This window comes from Micropterus dolomieu, linkage group LG18 (genome assembly GCF_021292245.1).
Source record: "Micropterus dolomieu isolate WLL.071019.BEF.003 ecotype Adirondacks linkage group LG18, ASM2129224v1, whole genome shotgun sequence".
NCBI lineage: Eukaryota > Metazoa > Chordata > Actinopteri > Centrarchiformes > Centrarchidae > Micropterus > Micropterus dolomieu.
In genome coordinates this window covers 31,542,172-31,562,997 of record NC_060167.1, presented here as the reverse complement: position 1 = coordinate 31,562,997, position 20,826 = coordinate 31,542,172, and the positions used below count along the sequence as shown (strand labels likewise).

Below are 20,826 nucleotides of genomic sequence, written 5' to 3'. Positions count from 1 at the left end.
CATATAGCAGCAAATTTATGTTCTGGATTTTTCAGTGAAGCTATGTCACTGTAAAATTTAAATGATTACAACATAAAATGTAAAATTCTAGATGCATTTTGATGATTTTATTCACATTCCCTTGTAAACTTGTAAATTGAGACTTGGGATCTTGTGTGTCTGTATGCACAACATGACACTGTAATTATAGACCTGCCAATGGATCTGTGTTGTGGAGGAGGTATAATGGCACCTGTATCAGGCAACAAAATGTATAAATTCACTATATAAGTATGTATAAGTCCACTACAAGATCTTTAAAAATGTAATAAAAACATTTTTTGGCAAATATTTTTAAATAACGCCGCAGTCTGTTTTGGTGCATTACATCCACATTTGTTAAAATATACAAAAGGACTAAAGCTATATATATGTATACATCATAAAAGGCTGTAGCTGAGGAGAAGATTTTAGACAGCATGCAGGATGACACAGAGCAAAGATTGGAAGCTTTTATCACGGAGAGCTGAGAGCCGATGATGGAAAACGCTATAAATTTTGCAAAACAGAAAACATCAATAGAAGCATCACAGCATTTCATGCTCCAAAAGTTGGGGCAGTTAGATGTTATCTGAATGAGGATCATTGACTAAATTCACAGCAAACAAGTGAGCTGAAAGACTGTGAAACCATAACATTATTAAGTATATTTTATGTTTCCAGGCAGAATTTGGACAATAGAAAATATTTGTCATGGGGCATCTTCATTTAGTTAAAATCCAAATGACTAATAAGTATTAAAAATTAGTTTGCATGTTTCCAGATTTACTTTCCTTCAAATTGCAATGCATTCTTATTATATTTATACTTCATGCTGAATCTTTCTATTTTTCAGATTCATTTAAATTAGTTGAAAAAATTCTCAAAATCAGTAAAAGCATAATGTGAAACTGTAGAAATCTAAGCTGCTGAAATCACACAACTGTTGCTGACAATTTTTACCCACTGAAAATACCTTTACAGGCAAACTGCAAGTAGAGACATTTCCTCATGTAAAGGCACTTTTTACCTGCCCATTCTTCATTGACCAGTCTTGATTTTATCCATCACACGAGCTCTTCCAAACGTGCCTCCATCCATGGTCCAAAATGTGATTATATATCTAGTGGCAAGGCTCTCCTCTCCTCACCAAAGGTAAATCCTCTGTCATCTCAGACAGCCGCTTTGCACTCTCAAAAATAACCAGGACACACTGCAAACAATGGTCTAAAAAAGAAGTAGTTGTAATTTTATAAAGACAAAATGAAAACACTGACTTTTAGTATCATGGCCGAATCAAGGAAAAGTGGAGGAAAAGCACAACATTACAGCAGCGAGATTCTACAAATCACTGCCAAATCCCTTAAAAGCTCTCTCTCCTGTTCTTTTTCCTCTGCGTGGATCTCTGCCCAGGCACCCCCCCCCCCTTCTCTCTCTCTCTCTCTCTCTCTCTCTCTCTGCTGAACTCTTTCCTTGCTCGTTCCCGTGCACTAATGGCCACAGATTGGGATTATCATGCAGGCGTCTGTGAAGAAAGCACTAGGTGGACTAGCCCATTTCTTTTTTTCCCCCCATACAGCTGAACCAAATGCACCCCCCCACACACACACGCCAACCCACACCCCATGATGGAACTCTGTCACTTTAGGAGATTAGATAAGCAGCGATTTGATTCATACTCGCTCGCGCACACACACTGACACCACACACACACGCTCACTCTCTCACACACCTGTCAACACTAGCATAATGGTGGAGGATAACAGAGTAGAAAAGAGGTTTCTGCAACACAGAATGCATGCTGGATTAGATTTATTATTGATTTGAGTCGATGCTCAGGGAAAAGCAGCCCCAGGATCAGTTTGTAGCTCATTATCTGTCAATTACATGCATGAACATAGTATTGCTACTGCCGCCTACTGTACCAATATAGACCTCTGAGAGAGTGCATCAAGAACTGGGATTTCCATTAAGTGGTGTTAGAAAAATAAAGCACACAACACAAATTATTTGGTTTCCCTTCACATGCTACTTTTAATATCAAGTTAACACACTAATACATATTAGAAAAACATTTAACTCCTGATTTTAAGTCTGCTCTGTGAAGATAACCTGTGTAAAACATGACAGTTTCTGTTAAAAACTACCCTAAAAAGACAGACTTTTCCAAGCCATCCTCCACTTTGGTGTACTCCAGATGAGATTTGAAGTACTGGCTTTTGTATCTCGGGCTGCTGCGGATATATTCCAGGTAGTCTGGAGTTCCAGGGCAGATGACGTTGTCTGCCAGCAGGACGGTGCCTTTCCTGAGGAGGCCACACTCCTGATGAAAAAGCAAAGAGGGTGTCATGGCAGAAAATTCAAGAGTTTGATCTGTATAAAATGAGCATCACAAACTTGCCTCCATCAGTTTTGTGTCAGGAAGGTACCGATCCTTCCAGTGATCCAGGAAAACCAAATCAAATGTTTTCACACCAAATTGCTCATTCATTTTGGGGATCCAGTCACCAGAAGCTCCTTCAACTAACTGGACCTATAAAGAAGAAACACACACTGTCTTCTGACCTGCACACACTATGCGAATCATTGGTTTTCAGTTTATGTGGAGACATCTGGCTTTACCTTTTCCTTCAATCCTGCCCAAGCAATGACTTGTCGAGCAATTGCAGCAAAGTCTGGGTTAAATTCAAGAGTGATGAGCTTGGCGTGAGGGGGAAGCAGGCTGGCGATCCGCACCGTGGAGTAGCCACAGTAGGTTCCCAGCTCCAACACAGTGGCTGGGTTTACCTCAGACACCACTGAGTCAAGAATACAGCCTGTGGCCCAAAACAGGATAAAAATAAATACCAAAACACACAGCGGGATCAAGTAAGGTAATGATTTTACACATGAAAGCACATAGTCATATAATGACAAATACCTTTCTCGTCCCCCACATTCATGGCCCACTCCTTGTGCCTGCAGAAATCATCGATGGCTTTGACTACGCTGCGAGGGTCTCCTCTAGTGGCGTTCTTCTGTACTGCATTCAGGATCCGCTGAAGGGATCAAAAAAACAGTATCACTTTACAATAGGGCATTTTTATAAAAGGTGTCACTAACTACCCTTTTAATAACCATACGTAAAATAACTTCTGGGTTGCCAGGTTGTGACCCCATATTTAAAGGACAGATCCCATTTGTTGGTGTCCACCCTCTTGCTCTTCAAATTTAATTTAATAGGGATTTTAATAAGGAGATTCAACAGAATTGGAAAAAAACATCAATAATTCTGTATGTAAGGCACATAATTATCTTTAAAAACATGTAACACTGTACTTGAGGCAAAAGGTACTTCCATCGACTACGGACAAGTGCTAATTATCTTTTTCAAATTAATTTCATTAACGGTGTTGAAAAGCATTAAATTCATTTTTACATTTTTCATAGATAGTTACAGAATGAATGTGTGTTGTATAAAAAAGCTGGATGCTCTTTCAATGTGGAATAAAGTCAAGAGTGTAAAAATTTGGCTTTAAGTCTTAGCAAAAATATTTTAAAAGCAAGCATAAAAAATAAAGGAAGTATAATGAGAAAAGGTGTTTGTGTTATTGTCCAATTTAAAAAAAAGAGAGAATTGAATGCATACTGTGTAGGCAGCACCTTAGGCAGTTGGTGTTTTTGCGGAACCAGAGCATCTTTTAAATTCATCTGACTCTGACTCTGAGTTTGCATTTAGGTCTCATTCTGGTTGTTTTATACATGGCCCTTTTCTAATGAGTTTATGTGTTTCAGTATACAGTCCTCCATCAGGTTTCCAATAAAGTAGTAAGGGTGTTGCACTTTTGCGTTCTACACTAATTCACAGCACCTCTGCTCTGTAGTCTGGCTTGCATACAATAGATACTTTATTATGAAAGCGGCTGATAAGGATCCTAGTTAAATTGGCTACTGTCTGAATTTAATAACCTGATGGCGGAAGGAATAAACCATTTGGAGTAATAATTACAATATGTATGAATGCATGTATAAATGATTGCTTTCATTTTATTATATTTTCGTGTATAATCAGCTGTACTGCCAATCTCCTGCTTCTCTCTCTCTCCTGAAATATCTGCCAATATCTATCTGGTCAATGAATTGAAGGATATACTGGCACAATAACATTATCAGGGACACTATGACATTTAGTTTTCACTAACAATATTCTGTGGGGACTGATATTGTTTTGAAATCCTATAATATAGATTGATGGCGTACACGCCAACTAGTATGGTGTTTTACACAGCCAACTAAAATGTCCCCAACGTCTCACCAAGTTGAATCAATCTTCCTTCACCATGTCTGTATGTGTGTTTGTGTGCGTTCAGGGTAACGTTGCGCGGCAGAGAAGCAATGATATGCACCCTCCCTTAAAGGCCTAGTGCCCGAACGATTATTTTAAGCCAATTAATACAAATTATTTTGAATCTGAATTATTCTATTGTACTGTAAAAAAAAAATTGGAATCTAATAATGTTTTTTTTTTTATTATTGTGGGGGGGTTGAAGGGACCATTTTAGGGTCGCTTTAGCCCCCCTAAAATAGGCCTAACAATGTCCATCTGGTGAACTGTCCACCTTCTGTCTGAGCCCAGGTCTAATCTACCAGAATAAATGAAAACACCTGTGTGCATGTGCAGTGCCTTTTAATAACAGTACCGCCCATAATTGAGTATTTTAGAAGAACTTCTAAAATTTCCCTCTTCCACATCCTACCTTACATCTAGAAATCCACACACAAATGTGTTCTGTGCTTTAGGTGCATATGGTTCCCCGGCATACAAATGTAAGTCAGAGTATAAAATGTAAAGTTAAGGTTTGTATATATTCTGCTATTAGTATCTGTTCATTTAGTAAGTAAAATTTAACAAATTGTAATCAAAAGACATAGCTTTTTCTTTTTCTTTCTTTTATTAAGGACAGATAAAGAACAAAAAAAAAGGAGCTCTTTTCAGGAAACAATGAACACATGTGGATTCACACATTAGTACTCTTATATGCATACTTATTGTGTGTATGGGTGTATGCCTGTGTCAAGTGTTGTGGTACTCGAGATCGGTCTTGGTCTCGAAACCACTATTTGAAGGACTTGTTCTCGTTTCAGAATCGACCGTATTTCTACTCTCTTGTCTCGGTCTCAAACATAGAGGACCCTGGATTTTATTTCCAGACCATTCAATATCAATAAATTGCCTGTGCACTGTCTGATTTTCTTTGCTAACACCCTTAATTTGGATGTTACTGCTTCAAATGCAACCAATAATGTGACTCATTGCTAATTTAAAATAAATAAACAGTTGCAAATCTAATATGAATGATCAAATATGGAAGATAAGGGTCATCCAGAAAACCTAATGCTTGCACACATGTTTTTTTTTTTTGTTGTGTTAGGTGGATGGTACAACATGGAAAATGAATATTGAATAAAGATGGTTTAGATGATTTCAGCTCATAGTGTTTGTATGTTTTATGGGAATGTGGATCTTTCAGATCAGTTTGAGAAGTGCCTATGATCTTGTTCTACATTTTATTGTGTGTCATGTAGTGGCACTGGTCTTGGTCTTGACTTGGTCTTGCCTTCCCTTGGTCTTGGTCTCAACCCCTGAAAGTCTTGGTCTTGTCTCGGTCTCGATAAACTCTGGTCTTGGTCATGACTTGGTCTCAATTTGGGTTATCTTGACTTCAACACTACCTGTGTCACATGCTGTAACTGTATGAAAGGTCAAGTAGTTAATCAAAGTGATATTGTTATCGGCTTCTACTTTTTATTGTGCATACTTTGTGCTTGTGTTATCAGTATTTTGCTGTACTTTGTGAATACCACCACCATGGCATTTTTATTGTCTCTGTGCTGTCCACTGATAGATATAATATGATACAATTTAACTTGAGTTTTTGACCATATACTTCAGTAGTCATTGTTAATGAGAGTAGATTATGTTTTGTTCTCCAGTATGGTAAAAGCATTTGGCTTGTCATTGTAGGAGAAGCACAGGTGTAACTAATAACAACTGAAGTGTCCCAGTAAACCAGCATGCACTATAGTTGGGCAGTGGGACACCTAAATAGAATGCATCAATTATGAATGGTATTAGTTACACCAGTGAAAGTCTATTGTTTCATGTTAAATCTATTCCTGAACTGCAGCTGACTGAGTTTTTTACATCACTCTGTGAAAGTGTGTGAAGTTTATCAATGTCCTCAATGTGGAACAAGAGGCCATGATTTAAAAAATGCCAGTTCGGTCCAGATTGAAATATCTCCACAATTGTTGGATGGATTGGTATGAAAGCTTGTACAGACATTCATGGTCCCCAGAGAATGAAGTCTGCTGACTATGGTTTTTCACTTATTTTTCTTGTAGCTCCATTAACATGCCAACATTTTTATTTACCTAATACCTGCAAAACTAATGACATTCCTCATCACCCTGAGCTGCACTTTGTGTTACGTGCTAATTAACTAATGTTAGTATGCTAACACCCTAAATTAAGATGGCAAACATGGTAAAAAAAAATTATACCTGCTCATCAACATGTTTGCATTGTCATTTTGAGCATGTTAGCAGGCTTACGTTAGCATTTCCCTAAAAGCACTGCTGTGCTAGCTTCACAGAGCTGTTAGCATAGCATAGCATAGTTAGTCTTGTTTAGTAATAATCATTAAAGGCTGATTTAATTTGTATTAGAGCATTCATAAAATGCATACTTTATTATAACTACAACCCTTGCTGTACAAACTCCACATTTAAGAGTAGGCTTAAGACTTTCCTCTTTGATAAAGCTTATAGTTAGGGCTGGCTCAGGTGAGTCCTGAACCATCCCTTAGTTATGCTGCTATAGTCCTAGACTGCAGAGAGATTTCCCATGATCTCACCTTCTTTTCCCTTCAGTACACGTTACTAACTCGACTTATTCCCTCTCTTATAGTTTTGTGCTTTCTCGTCCCTGGGCGGTCTGTTCCTGCTTGACACTCGCTGCTACAGTTATTAGTCCTATTATTCTTATCACTAATATTGTGTTATTATTAGTACTATTATTCACTTTTAGTGATGACTGTACCACTACAACCTTTAGTATTGCCTTACCCCCCAACCCCTCACTTCCCCCACCCCCAACCGGTCGAGGCAGATGGCCGCCAACCCATGAGTCTAGTTTCTGCTCAAGTTTTCTACCTGCTAAAAGGGAGTTTTTGCTTGCCACTGTCACCAAGTGCTTGCTTGTGGTGGGAATTAATCATTAATAATATCAGAGTATGGTGTAGACCTGCTCTATATGAGAAATGCAATGAGATAGCTTCTGTTATGAATTGGTGCTATATACATCAAATTGATTTGAACTGAAGGCACACCTGAGGACGTGTGGACTGGGTCAGCATGTTCAGCATCCGATCCACAATGACATCATGCCAAATGAGTGCCAGTCCTCCGTGATACTGCACAGCAGCGGGGATCACCCATCTGTACAGAGCATACAGAAGAGCTGCTCCACCGGCACAATTGTAAAGAAGATTCAGCCACATCCTGCAACCAAGACATGAGCATAAACATCAACACAACATGGTTAGATGGTGCTGCATTGTGGAAAGAGGCTGTGATAAATGAGCCGCAGACACACAGTGCAATAACAACACATCTGCATGAGATAAATGGAAGCTGTCATATCTCCCCTCCCTCCACCTCTCCCTTTGTGTAGGGCTAATGAGATGGGTGTTTATTATGCAGTGTACAATACAGTTACTGATCCTGTTTCCATTATCAGCTGCAGCTGCCAAGTCCAAGCTGCACACCCACACACACCTCAATGTGATGATATCACTGCTGGATATTATTTAATATCAATAAACACACAACACAGCGCTTTGTGTGCAGCTTTCCCACTCTCAGAGGCAACTAGTCTGCTTAGTATCTTGAGCACAGATGAACTGGGAAGAACAGAGCAAAAAGAAGGTGAACAACACAGCCGGAATCCTAAACAAGGACCCCTTTTGTGGGGTAGCAGTGAAGAGCATTGCTGGAAACGGCATTACCTTGCACTTTTAATGCAACTGTGAAAGACCAGTGGTGGTTGAGGTAATTCCTTTTGATTTGGAATTTGAGTTGCATGGCAACTGGCCCGGGGTTAAGAGCTGTGTCACAAAAGGCAGAGCACTGGGACTTTAACCTTTGCTTTGGCTTCATTCTAACATAACGTTACACACAACCAGTAGATTCAGAAACAGAGCTGCAGAGTAGTCTTGGCATGGCTTGAAAAACAGACACTCAAGTTGCACGCTGTGCATGCTATCTAGCAGAATTCAATCTCATTTTCAAACAAAGAATAGGAAGAAGAACAAGAATATATAATAAGACTCCATATATCCAAAACTTGTTCATTATTGAAAATATATATATATATATATATTTTTTTATGAAATGGCTTGAGAGAGGAGAATCATCAGCAATTTTGTTATCCCAAGTGCACACACTCTTCAGTTAAAAACAGAAATTAAAACCAGACAGAGCCCAGGAAGAAACACTAAAAAAAAAAAATCACCTCATGCATTCTGAAAGGGTCTCTCATTGAAATCGAACAGAAAATACAGCTTACATGTGTGTTCAGGCGACGCTCCCTGTCCCTTCTCACCTCCTCTCGCTGCTGGAGGAAAATCTGAGTTTTCCAACAGCCAGACATATGCGTGTGTTTACATGAGACTAACTCCTCCCTCTTCCTTCCATCCCCCTCTCAGAGCTCTGCTGAATGTGAGCATGCCGGGAATGCACAACAGTCCAACTCTCAGTGGTCACATGTGCGTACACACAAACACACACACACACACACACACACACACACCCACACACACACTCAAGGATAGCAAAAAAAGATGGGGGAGTAATTCCTGCTTGGCATTTCTTCAGGTTAACTGGGTGCTGTTTCAGCCAGTAGCAGTAATATTAAGTATTTCAGTTCCATTTTGATTCCATTTTCACCTTTTTCTCCAAAGGTACCTTAAATGAAGTTACTATCACAGAATGCAGTATTTTTTAATAATGCAACAAATAAAGTGCCCTTTTCTGTAGTGAGTCATCAGGGTAATCCTTCAAGTGGACATTTCTGAGGCTGTGAGTGATGTGTGAGTAAATCCACCTCATATGTCATACTGTAAACCCAAATAAGTTCAGAAAACTCAAAATATTTGTGGAACCTGATTACCTCAAACTTTTTAAGTAGTGGTAATAATATTTTTGAGTAAACCTCAACTTAAATATAATACATTTCTAAAAAACCTTTAATTTCCGCATACTACACTACATTGATTCACTGATGCATATTAAAATTAAATTCCACTGATTCTTTACTCAATAAATTTAATTGTGGACAACTTATACTCTGAGGGAAAACTACTCAAAAAATGAATTGTGCTAGACTCAAATACCAATGGAAACTCACTCAAAATTACTACTAGTCAACTTGAAATTTACAAAATGCCCATTTTCAGATAGTACTCCTGAAAAATATGAATACAACTCCATTATTACAATTCAAGTTCCCTTTATTATTATCAAAACGTTCTGTCATTTGTACAGACAAAAAAAATAAGGCACATCTTGCATAAAGCTGAATAGACAAAGTAATTGACTGCTTGATCAGATAATTAACCAGCAACAATTTTGATTATCAATTTGTTTTCATTCTTTTTTGCAATAATGTTGTACATTCTCTATTTCCAGATTCTTAATGAGATATTTCGGTGTCAAGTGATAATAACTTGAATCTCTTGACCTAAATAAAATTTAGCATAATATAATATAATAATATAAAATTGAGCTTTAAATGTGTAATTTTATGGAATCATAGGCAAATAAAGATAGCTAATGAAGACAGTTTAAAGAAGTCCCACACTGTGCAAATTGTTAAGTTGGGTAGACGAAGTAATGGAACAATATCAGGGTTTCTGCAGGTTTCACCTGGTCAAATTTAAGACCATTATGAATGAAATTTAAAACCTATATCACGACTTTAAAAAAAGAAATGCACAAAGGAAATGCAGTACAAAATTACTTGCAGTGTTAATCAGTGTATTCAAATTAGGGTTGAGTGATGTCTAAAAAACTGGCATCGGACAATGTCAGCAATGAAACACCGTGATGCACCCGCTGACGTGAAAAATGGATCACCAGTGGGGAATAAAAAAAGAGAAAAAAAAGAGTAGAACTTAACCTACTGATGATGGATAAACTCAGGGGAGCAGACAGGGAGGCAATAATAAACTACACCTCAAAAGCTAAACTTGCTAAATAAGTCTACTGGGGTTGAATTCTAATCATTAGATCTGGGAAAATTCATTTGGTTAGTTTTGATGCTCAACACAATGATTTTATATTCATCGCGCAGCACCAAGTAGTTTTGAGCCTCACCACCTTTTAATGGCAAGAAAACACTGTTATATGACCTCAGAATCATTACAGGTAAGATTATTCATGTTTGCCTTTTCTGTCTGAATTTACTGCGTTATACATTTGCAGAAATTAACATAAATAATAGGCATGAGAATAAGCAATAAGCAATAAGCAGCAACAGTAGGCTTCAAATACGTTGCTAGAGACTGGTTTAAGCCCTAAGATCTGTTTTTCCCATCCAAGAACCAATAAGGTTGCACTTCCCCATAGCTGAAGAATAAATCTGTTTAATATCTGTGGTACAATCTGAAAGAGACTTACAGCAATAACACGAAAGCTGCCTGTTGGTCTTTGTAGTCGTAATACAGCAAGGCCATCCAGGGCCCTTTCAATGAGCATTAAAATAATAATAATAATACATTTTATTTTTAGTCGCCTTTCTGAACACTCAAGGTCACCTCACAAAACATAATAAAAAAGTACAGCAACAATCGATAAAATATAACAACTATAATTACAGTGTATAAAATCAGGGTACATAACAACTGGACACAAAGATTGAGAAAGAGTGATCACGTGGGATATGCCAGATTAAAAAGATGTGTTTTCAGGCGGGATTTAAAAATGGAAAGTGAGTCAATGTTGCGGATGTCCGGTGGAAGAGAGTTCCAGAGACGAGGGGCAGAGCGGCTGAAGGCTCTGAACCCCATGGTGGTCAGACGAGCAGGAGGTACAGTGAGGTGAATAGAAGAAGATGACCTAAGAGTATGGGTGGGGGTGTTAATATGAAGGAGGTCAGTGAGGTACAGAGGAGCGAGGTTATGAATGGCCTTAAAGGTCAGGAGCAGATTCTTGAAATCAATGTGGTATTTAACTGGGAGCCAGTGAAGCTGCTGAAGGACAGGAGTAATATGATTAATAGGACGGGTTCCGGTGATGATACGGGCAGCAGAGTTCTGAACCAGTTAAAGTTTATGTATGGATTTGAGGGGAAGACCAACAAGAAGAGAATTACAATAATCAATGCGGGTGTGACCAGTGTGTGAACGAGAATGGTTGTACTGGTGGGAGAGACTGTCGGAGGCGTAAATGGAAGTATGCAGAACGAGTAATATTATTAATGTGAGCTTTAAATGAAAGTGTGCTGTCGAGGATCACACCCAGACTCTTGACCTGAGGGGAGGGGGAAACTGTGGAGTTGTCATTGGTAAGAGAAAAACTGTCAGATTTAGTCAAAGTGGATTTGGTGCCAATGAGAAGAACCTTGGTTTTGTCACTTAAGTTTGAGGAAGTTGCAAGAGAACAGGGATTTGATTTCCGTTCATTTCCGGCAATCAGAGAGGGAGGCGGGTGGGAGACATGTGGTAGGTTTGGTGGACAGGTAGAGCTGGGTGTCATCCGCATAGCAGTGGAAATGGATGTTAAATTTACAAAAGATATGGCCAAGAGGAAGTAGATAGATGATGAACCGAAGGGGCCCCAGGACAGTGCCCTGGGGAACATCAATAGTGACAGGGGATAGCTCTGATTTGAAATGTATGAGTTGGATGAACTGAGTGCGGCCAGAGAGATATGATTTAAACCAGTCCAAGGGTGTGTGAAACCAATAGAGACTAATCTGTCAAGGAGGATGTTATGAGACATGGTGACAAAGGATCAAGGAGGATGAGAATAGTTAGTAGTCCGGAATCAGCTGCCATGAGAAGATCATTGGTGATTTTTACCAGCGCTGTTTCTGTGCTATGGCAGGGACGGAAACCAGATTGGAATTGTTCATAGAGGTTATTGTCAGACATGTGCGCATGGACCTGATATAAGTGTGTTTTTTCAAGGATTATAGAAAGAAAAGGTAGGTTAGAAATAGGACGGAAGTTGTTGAAATTGTTGGGTTCTGCACCAGGTTTCTTAAGTATAGGACAGCTAATTTCAGAGATAAGGGAACAATACCAGAGGTGAGAGAGGAATGTATAATGGTAGTTATTTGGGAAGAGAGACAGGGTAAGCAGGCTTTTACTAAGTCGGTAGGAAGAGGGTCAAGCTGACAAGTAGTTGGTTTCGGATTTCTAATAATGTCCAATATTTCAGCAACATAGGGAAGCGAGAAACTTGAAAATGAACAAGAAAGAGGTGTCGGAAGAACTGAAGAAGAAAGACGGTGAGAGGTATTAGTAGTCAGTTGCTGGTGAATCTTGTGTAAAAAATGACATTAAGGAGTTACAGTAAGCAGATGAGTTCAGATGAGGTGCGAGAGAGTCCGGTGGTCGTAGTATGTTGTTGACCATGGAGAACAGGGTTCTGGTATTACCTTTGCCTGAACTGATTATATTTGCATAATAGGTGAATTTGGCTGTAGAAAGAGCGTCCTTGTAGTGGAGAATGTCCAGTGTTCTTGTAAAGGCGTTCCAGGCGACAACCTTTTACCTTGAGCTGGCGTAGTCCCAAGAATTTAAAATGTTTTGTAGGCCATCGTTGTAGTGAAAAACCAGATCATCGGTGTTGGAAAAACAGTTTATACTGGGGAGCCAGTCAATTTCAGTAGAGAGAGTGTTTAAATTAATGTCCTTGATATTTCTGAATGAAATGACACATGGCAGTTTTATTTTGGACAGTGTTAAGTTGACATTAAAAGAAATTAACATGTGATCAGAAATGGGGAGGTCGGCTGCAGTGTAACCATGAGGAGTGACACCAGAGCAGAAACCAAGTCCAAAACATGATCTTTGGAGTGAGTGGGAAAGTGAATATGTTGCGCCAATCCAAAACTGTCCAGGCAAGATGTAAATTCCCTTGTGTATGCATTAGAGGTATTGTCCATATGTATATTAAAATCCAGTATTACGTTAGGGGAGAGTGAGCAGATAAATTTGAGCAAAGCAGCAAATTCATTAATAAAGTCAGTATTGGGCTTGGGTGGACGATAGACAGTGGCCACTATAGTTGGAATAGGACTGTTCAGCTGTGGGGCGATGGATTCAAATGAACCGTAAGAAGGTACAGAAACAGGTGAGATTTTCCAATTGTCGCGGTATATTATGGAGAGACCTCCCCCTCTGCCTGAGTCACGGGGTTGACAGATGTAAACAAACCCAGGGTGAGTAGATTCACTCAGTTGTGAAAAGTCATTAGGTTGTTGCCATGTTTCAGTTAAGCACAGAAAATCAAACTTACGATCACTCAGAAGATCCTGGAGGAGAGGACCCTTGTCCATTAGAGCAACTAACTACAACTGACCAGTGAACTTGCGGGGCCACCCCTACCTCCTTCAGTCCCAGTTTCTCCACCTTTTTACTGATGTTAAATATAAAACATTCCTTCCTTCTTTTCCCTGACTCCCACTCCCATGCATTAAGTAGTACTATTTTTGAAGGGTGTTCTCCTTTATGTGCCCATAACTTAACAATATACTGCATTGCCAATTTCTCCCGTCGAATTGATAGTGGCATTTCCCCCATCTCTACCAGTAAAGCCAGGACTGGAGTTGTACAAAGGGCCCCTCAACATAGTCTCAGTGTCTTAGTCTGTATTACTTCCAGCCTTTTTAAATGTGTTTCAGCTGTTGTCCCATAACATATATTACCATAATCCAGTCTAGATCTTATCATTGCCCTGTAGATCATTAGTTGAGTATCTCTGCCTGCACCCCATGTACTACCTGAGAGGGAACTTATTACATTTATCACTTTTTCACACTTATTTACTATATTATTTATCTGCTTTTTCCATGTAAGCTTCTCATCAAAGTGCACACCCAAGAATTTGAACTCCTCTTCCCTCTCAATTGCTTGTTCATACATAAATAAACCACCACATTCAGTTTTCTTATTACCAAATATTATGTACTTTGACTTATCTACTGAGATCTTAAATCCCCACTTTTCACCCCAACAAGTTACCTTGTTCAGCGCTACCTGCATTCGCTCAGTTATTTGTTTTATATTCCTGCCCCTTTTCCAGATGGCCCCATCATCTGCAAACTTCCATGAGATAGGAAGAATTCCCTCCTGCCATATGTAATTTATTAAGGACAAGATTTCCTCCAAAACCAGATCACTTAGATTCTTCACGATCTCATAGCTAATACCATCCTTTCCTGGAGCTGTTTTCCTCCCTTTTCCAATTGCCCTGTGTAATTCTTCTAATGAATAAAATAAATTACACACATCAGAATTATCATGATTTACCTAAAGTTTATCCCGATTTTGCTCTAATATCTCTTTTCTTTTCCTTATACCTGCTTCACCAATGTTAGCTCCGCTGTGAACTACTCTAAAGTTATTTTCACATAGTTTTGCTTTATCCAAATCATGTGTGGCAACCAAGCCCTCCTCCTCTAAAACTGGCATTTTCTTTTTTATATTGCTTCCTGACATACGGTGTACTGTCCACCATATATCTGCTACTGCTGTCTCTGCCCCTAATTTTCCACAATATCTTCTCCAGCACTCTTTTTTTGCAGTCTTAATCACTCTGCCTGCTCTGGCTCGCAGTCTTTTATACTCAACTGCTTTATCTTCTGTTGGATATTTCCTCAATGCTCTATACCCACGATTTCTATCTCTTACTGCTTTATCACAGTCCTTGTTCCACCATGGTACACTAATTTTCCTTTTGGAGTACTTCTTTATCGGGATAGATTCATTTGCACTCATCATCATTTCACATAAACTGTTGTTCCATTCCTCTACTGTCCCTTCCTCATTTACTTCCTCTATTTTTTATTGCACCTTTCAGATCTGCCTTACTATTATTAAAGAATTTTTGGTTGCCCTGTTCTTTACTCAGTATAGTCTTCCCAAACCTCAATAGTATTGGATAATGATCACTTCCTATTGTATATCTGTCCAAACAATCCCACTCTCCAACTCTTGCTAGTTCACTGGATGCTAATGCTAAGTCTATGCATGAGACATTTCCTGTTCTAATATCGAATCTAGTTGGTCTGCCATCATTTAAATAAACTAATCTCCATCTGTCCATAAATTCTTCTATAGTGTTCCCATTAGTATCCTTTATTCTACTACCCCAAAGAGGGTTGTGAGAGTTAAAATCCCCCACCCATATGACCGGGTTCCTTATTTGTTCCATAACCCTCTCTAACTCACATAAATTTATTTGTAAGCACGGGTTATAAAAGTTTACTATGTTAATCTACCTAGAACTTTTCCCATTTTGTTTTTTAGCTCCTCTGACAGTCTGAGCGGATTTAAGGCCTGTCACTCTTATCTTTAAATTTAATTATCAGCTTAAATCCACTCTCCTCTTGTCAAACCTTGACATTTTCCTCATGCTTTGGGAATCGTCACTTTCACTCCCATTGTCGGATCTATCTCTTTTTTCAGTTTGCCTGTCACCGTCCACGTGTGTAAGTGGACCGTTGACAAAAAATCGGCCCTGCCATTTTTGGCCTAGGCGGTCCACCCCTCACCAATACACCATCAATCCATTTAGGGGTCAGATTATGGGTGTGATGAAACACGGACACGTGACATCGCACAAGACTGGTGTCCATGAATACAAGAAAAGAATATATTTTAATAGACCTGCTATTATATAGAATATTTACAGTTGAAATATTTAATTGGGGGGTCTGGGGGTCCTCCCCCTAGAAGATTTTGAGCATTAAACACTTTATTTCCTGCATTCTGGAGACATTTTCTGCACCAATTTGTGGTGGAAATGTCTTCATTTTTATAAAGGAAGCACAAAATTCAGGTGGCAATATGAAAATATAATAAAATGTAATGCAGTAATCAGTAGATTATTATTATTATTTTTTGGTTAACAAATGCTTTCAAAAAGTGGTGGCTACATGTCCCCAGTGTCCCCAGTGTAAATGCTCCCTCCCTGCTCCCTCCCAACAGGCTGAGCTGCTCCATGCTTCCCGCTTCACCTCCACTCTCCTCCTGCTCACTTTCTCACTCTGTTTCACTGTCTCACGCCTCCTCCTCTGTCTGGTAGTGGCTACAGCTCTTTTACTCTTCCAGGTGCCTGTGCCTGCTCTATGCAGGGTACTGCAGCTGACGTTGAAGCTGCTGCAGCCCCGGTAGCAAACAGATCGGTTATCCAAATTATCCAATGGGCCGCTGTCCGTGCTTTATGGGCCGATCGTTGGCCTATAAAAACAGTTACATAAATAAATAATTTACGTTACACCAGCCCCAAAGGTACGTCAGCCCACCGGGCATTTGCCTGGTATGCCAGATTATCTGTCCAGCCCTGTGCGTACCTCATCTTTTGGACCTCGTCACAGCTGGTCTGAATGAAGACTGGCAGAGACAGACACAACCAATCAGCTTTCAGTTATCAATCCCACCTGAAGCGATCATTAAGCCTGTGTGTGTACTGACAGCTGTTCTTGGTGTTGCTCAGGCTCAGCCTCAGGTTTGCCATGGGCTCCAGGATCTATTCCAGGGTGAGCTAAGCCAGTTTACTACTTGAACTGCAAAGACTGAGGACGGAGACACAACCGCTGTTCAACAGGTACCCAAAGACCGTCCTCACTGTTAAAGATAATTATTGTGAGCCAGGTTCAGGTGTGAAGAAGTTTCGGAGACTGATGAAGATTTAACATAGCATTGTTTATTGAGCCCGGCAAAGGAGTCAATGCCAGCATACAACATGTGAACCTGTCAAATGCCAACATCAAATCTGAAGGATGACATCTGTTGGTCCCTTTTATGTTTCTCTCTTCCCCCTAGTGCCAGTACGTTTCTCTATTAGGTCATCTTTCACCTAGAACAACTGATCTATCTGATGTCTATCTGATCTGACTCCAATGCTTCGTCATATTGAAATCTATCACTATCCATGAGTTGTACTCTAATCTGTGGAGCCAGTGAGTTCTTGTAAACATTCTTGTAGGACTCAACCTTGTAAGATTCCCAGAGAACACTGATATCTGCTAGCCTGATGCCTGAGCAACTGACTCTAACTAATCAGTCTATTGTTGTCTCCCTGACAAGGACAAGTACATGTGAGAAATACCCAAAGCTATAGTGTCAGAAAACACTTATGAGGTCAGCTAAATTACTCTAAGCTAGACCTGTCTTACCTTTCCCTGTTACACCAACAAAGCCCCTTAAGAAATATTCTCAACACTCACCTCTGTCCTCATCTGTCCGTCCTCACCTGTCTCAATCTCACCTGTCCGTCTGGTCAGTCCTCACCCGTCTATCCTCATATGACTGTCCCCACTTTTCTGTCCCCACCTGTCTGCCCGTCCGTCCTCACCCGTCCCTGTCTGTCCTCACCTCTGTCCTGCCACCTGACAATTTAATGTTGATCTTTTCATCTGCTAACTTTCACCGTCACTTTCTGCCGCTCTCTCACATTCACTCATCCTTTGAAGAACGAGGAGAGGGAGACAGCCAGCATCATTAATGGTTGTGTGAAATTTTAATAGTGGCTCTCGTTTAAAATTATTTAAGACCTAGAACACAAACATTAGCGAATTTAAGACTTTTTAAGGCCTTAAATTTATTAATTTTAGACCCCGCGGAAACCCTGCAGGATGTCTACCTGACAGGCGGTGTTCAGAGCAGCTCCTTTAATCTGGAGGTCTCAGAGTGACAGAAAGTGACGGTGAATCTCAGCGGAGGAAAATACTCTGGAAGTAAAAGTACGGTGTTGGTGTGTCAGGTAATAAATGCTTCAGCTTCTCCAGACCAGCAAAAGTCTGTTCCCAAACGGCTGGAGAAGTGAAGCAGGTTAACAAACACCGATCCCCTTCAGACTGGAAGCTGAGCAGGAAGCTAACAGAATGTTCAATTTAGTTCAATTTATAGAAAGTAACGAGCAGCTGTATTTTATTCCAGCCTACCTGTCCAGCTGAGAGAAAAGAGGTATCTGGTCTGGCCTCATCCCTGTCTCTGTCCCCACCTGTCTGTCCTCACCCGTCCCTGCCTGTCCTCACCTGCCTGTCCTCACCTGTCTCAGTCCGTTCTCACCTGTCTATCCTCATCACTCTGTCCTCACCTGCCTGCCCGTCCGTTTGTCCTCACCAGTCAGTCCTCACCCGTCCCTGTCTGTCCACCTTTCTGTTTCATGATCACTTTAAAAGCCATTTACAAGCTTATTTTTTAAATTCTTGGGCTGTCCTGAACACATAACCCAAGACAGAAAATCCTCAATTTCGCTCAGATTTTATGTGCTGAGCATGACTTTTTATTTTCTATCCATCCAAGAGACCAACTCCATCCATGATCGGTCGCCATACGGTCTACTGACAGTTGCAGAGACACAAACAGAGAGAGATGTACTATAGGCCTTCTCCACAAGCAGCTCACCTGCGGTTTTTACCACAGAATCGTGGGTGAAAAAGTTCAAAACGCGAGCTGTGTTTTTTGGACAGTAAAACATACGGCTGACAATGAATGTTGAAAGCGGGCAGATAGCAGCCTGTATGTGTCTGTCGCTGTATGATACAGCAGAGAAAAAACTGAAAAGGGCGGTGCAAGCTGGTGTGTGTGCAGCGTTGTGCGGGACAGAACTGTAGGTGCTTGTGCGATTCTCCACATCCCAAAATTGAAACTGAATACTAACCAAGGAATAGTTGAATATTTGGGAACAGCCCAACAGATCTTAGGGCTTAAAACCAGTCTCTAGAAATGTATTTGAAGCCTACTGTTGCTGCTTAATGAATGACAGCCGCTATCAAAATTTCACACAATGATTGATTTGATTTTCAGTAAACTACAGTAACACTCAACACATGGCTGTCTCCCTCCCCTCATTCTTCAAAGGATGAGTGAATATGAGAGAGCAGCAGAAAGTGACGGTGAAAAGATCAACATTAAGTTGTCAGGTTACAGCTCTGTCCTCTACTGTACATCTTGATAAATTAAATTAAAAATAAAGGACGGTCTGCGATGGACTGGCGACCTGTCCAAGGTGCACCCCGCCTTTCGCCTGATGGCAACTGGGATTGGCTCCAGCCCCCCGCGACCCTGTAGGCAGGATAAGCGGTTGACGATGTATGGATGGATGGATGAAAGACAGTGTTCAATACGGAGGAGCTGAGACACTCACTCACACACACCTTTACCTCTGGTCTCTCACTGCAAACACACCGGCTTTCCCTGCTTCTAAAACTCAGGGGAGCAGACAGGGAGACAGAGATCTCCCTGTCTGCTCCCCTGAGTTTATCCATTAGCAGTAGGTTATGTTTTATAAAGTCACCGAAAAGACAAAGAACTCTTTTTTTTTTCCCACCGGTGATCCATTTTTCATGTCACCGCATGCCAGCTTGTTAATTACGTAGCTTATCAATGTCATCGTCCATCCTGGTGTTTCATTGTTGACATCGTCCAATGCCAATTTTGCAGACATTGATTTACTCTGCAAGTAATTTTGTGACTGCATTTCCTTTGTGCGTTTCTTTTTTTAAGTTGTGATATATTGTTTTAAATTTCATTCATGATGGTCTTAAAAAGTCTTAAATTTGACCGGGTGAAACCTGCAGAAATCCTGATATTGTTCCATTACCTCGTCTACCTGACTTAACAATTTGTGTAGCATGGGACTTCTTATTTTAAACAATCTTTATTAGCTGTCTTTATTTGCCTATGATTCCATAAAACTCCACATTTAAAGCTCCCTTTTATATTATTTAAGTGAAAGTGCTGCTGATGGAATTATTAAAAATTATGCATAGTCGCTTTTTACACGAAACACAGTCAAGTAAGTAGTAAAAGGAAATTTTATTTAGCTCAATTTCAGTTATTATCACTTAACGTACTTTAGCTTTGCCGTTGGCGACTTTAGCTTAGCAGCTAGCGATGGCTTCTCCTTCTCCCTCTCTCTCTCCTACTTTCTCCTGCTCGGTGTGTCAGATGTTCAGTTACTCCTCTGCCTCCTTTAGCGGTAATGGTACGTGTAATAAGTGTAGTTTATTTATAGACATGGAGGCGAGGCTCAGTGATTTAGAAGTCCGGCTCCGCACCTTGGTAGATCAGTCTTTAGCTACTGTAGCTAGCCAGTCCCCGGTAGTCGGTGCAGAACGGCCTGAGTTAGCCTGTGGTAGCCGTCCCCCGGGATTTCCTGAGCAGCCAGGAAGGGGGGGGGGGGGGGGGGGCTTGGTGACTGTCCGAAGGAGGAGTAGTCGTAAGCATTCAAAGTCCACGGGGCACCATCAACCTGTTCACGTTTCTAACAGATTTTCCCCACTCAGCGACATACCCGCTGAGAAACCAACTCTGATCATTGGCAGCTCCATTTTGAGAAACGTGAAGATAGCGAAGCCAGCGGCCATAGTTAAGTGCATCCCTGGGGCCACAGCGGGCGACATTGAGTCTTATTTGAAACTGCTGGCTAAGAATAAACGTAAATACAGTAAGATTGTTATTCACGTCGGCGGTAATGACTCCCGGTTACGCCAATCGGAGGTCACTAAGATTAATGTTGAGTCGGTGT

General features: G+C 40.4%; 1 protein-coding gene across 1 annotated transcript; it reads right to left on the bottom strand.

The window, feature by feature from the left end:
• Positions 1–2,027: 2,027 nt before the first annotated feature.
• On the bottom strand, positions 2,028–8,777 carry comtb (catechol-O-methyltransferase b). The gene is made up of 6 exons (XM_046029514.1): positions 8,627–8,777; positions 7,389–7,560; positions 2,939–3,056; positions 2,641–2,834; positions 2,420–2,551; positions 2,028–2,341 (listed from the first exon to the last, which is right to left on the bottom strand). Coding segments are annotated over exons 1-6 (798 nt in total). The 5' UTR covers positions 8,629–8,777; the 3' UTR covers positions 2,028–2,161.
• Between the last annotated feature and the right edge of the window lie 12,049 nt (positions 8,778–20,826).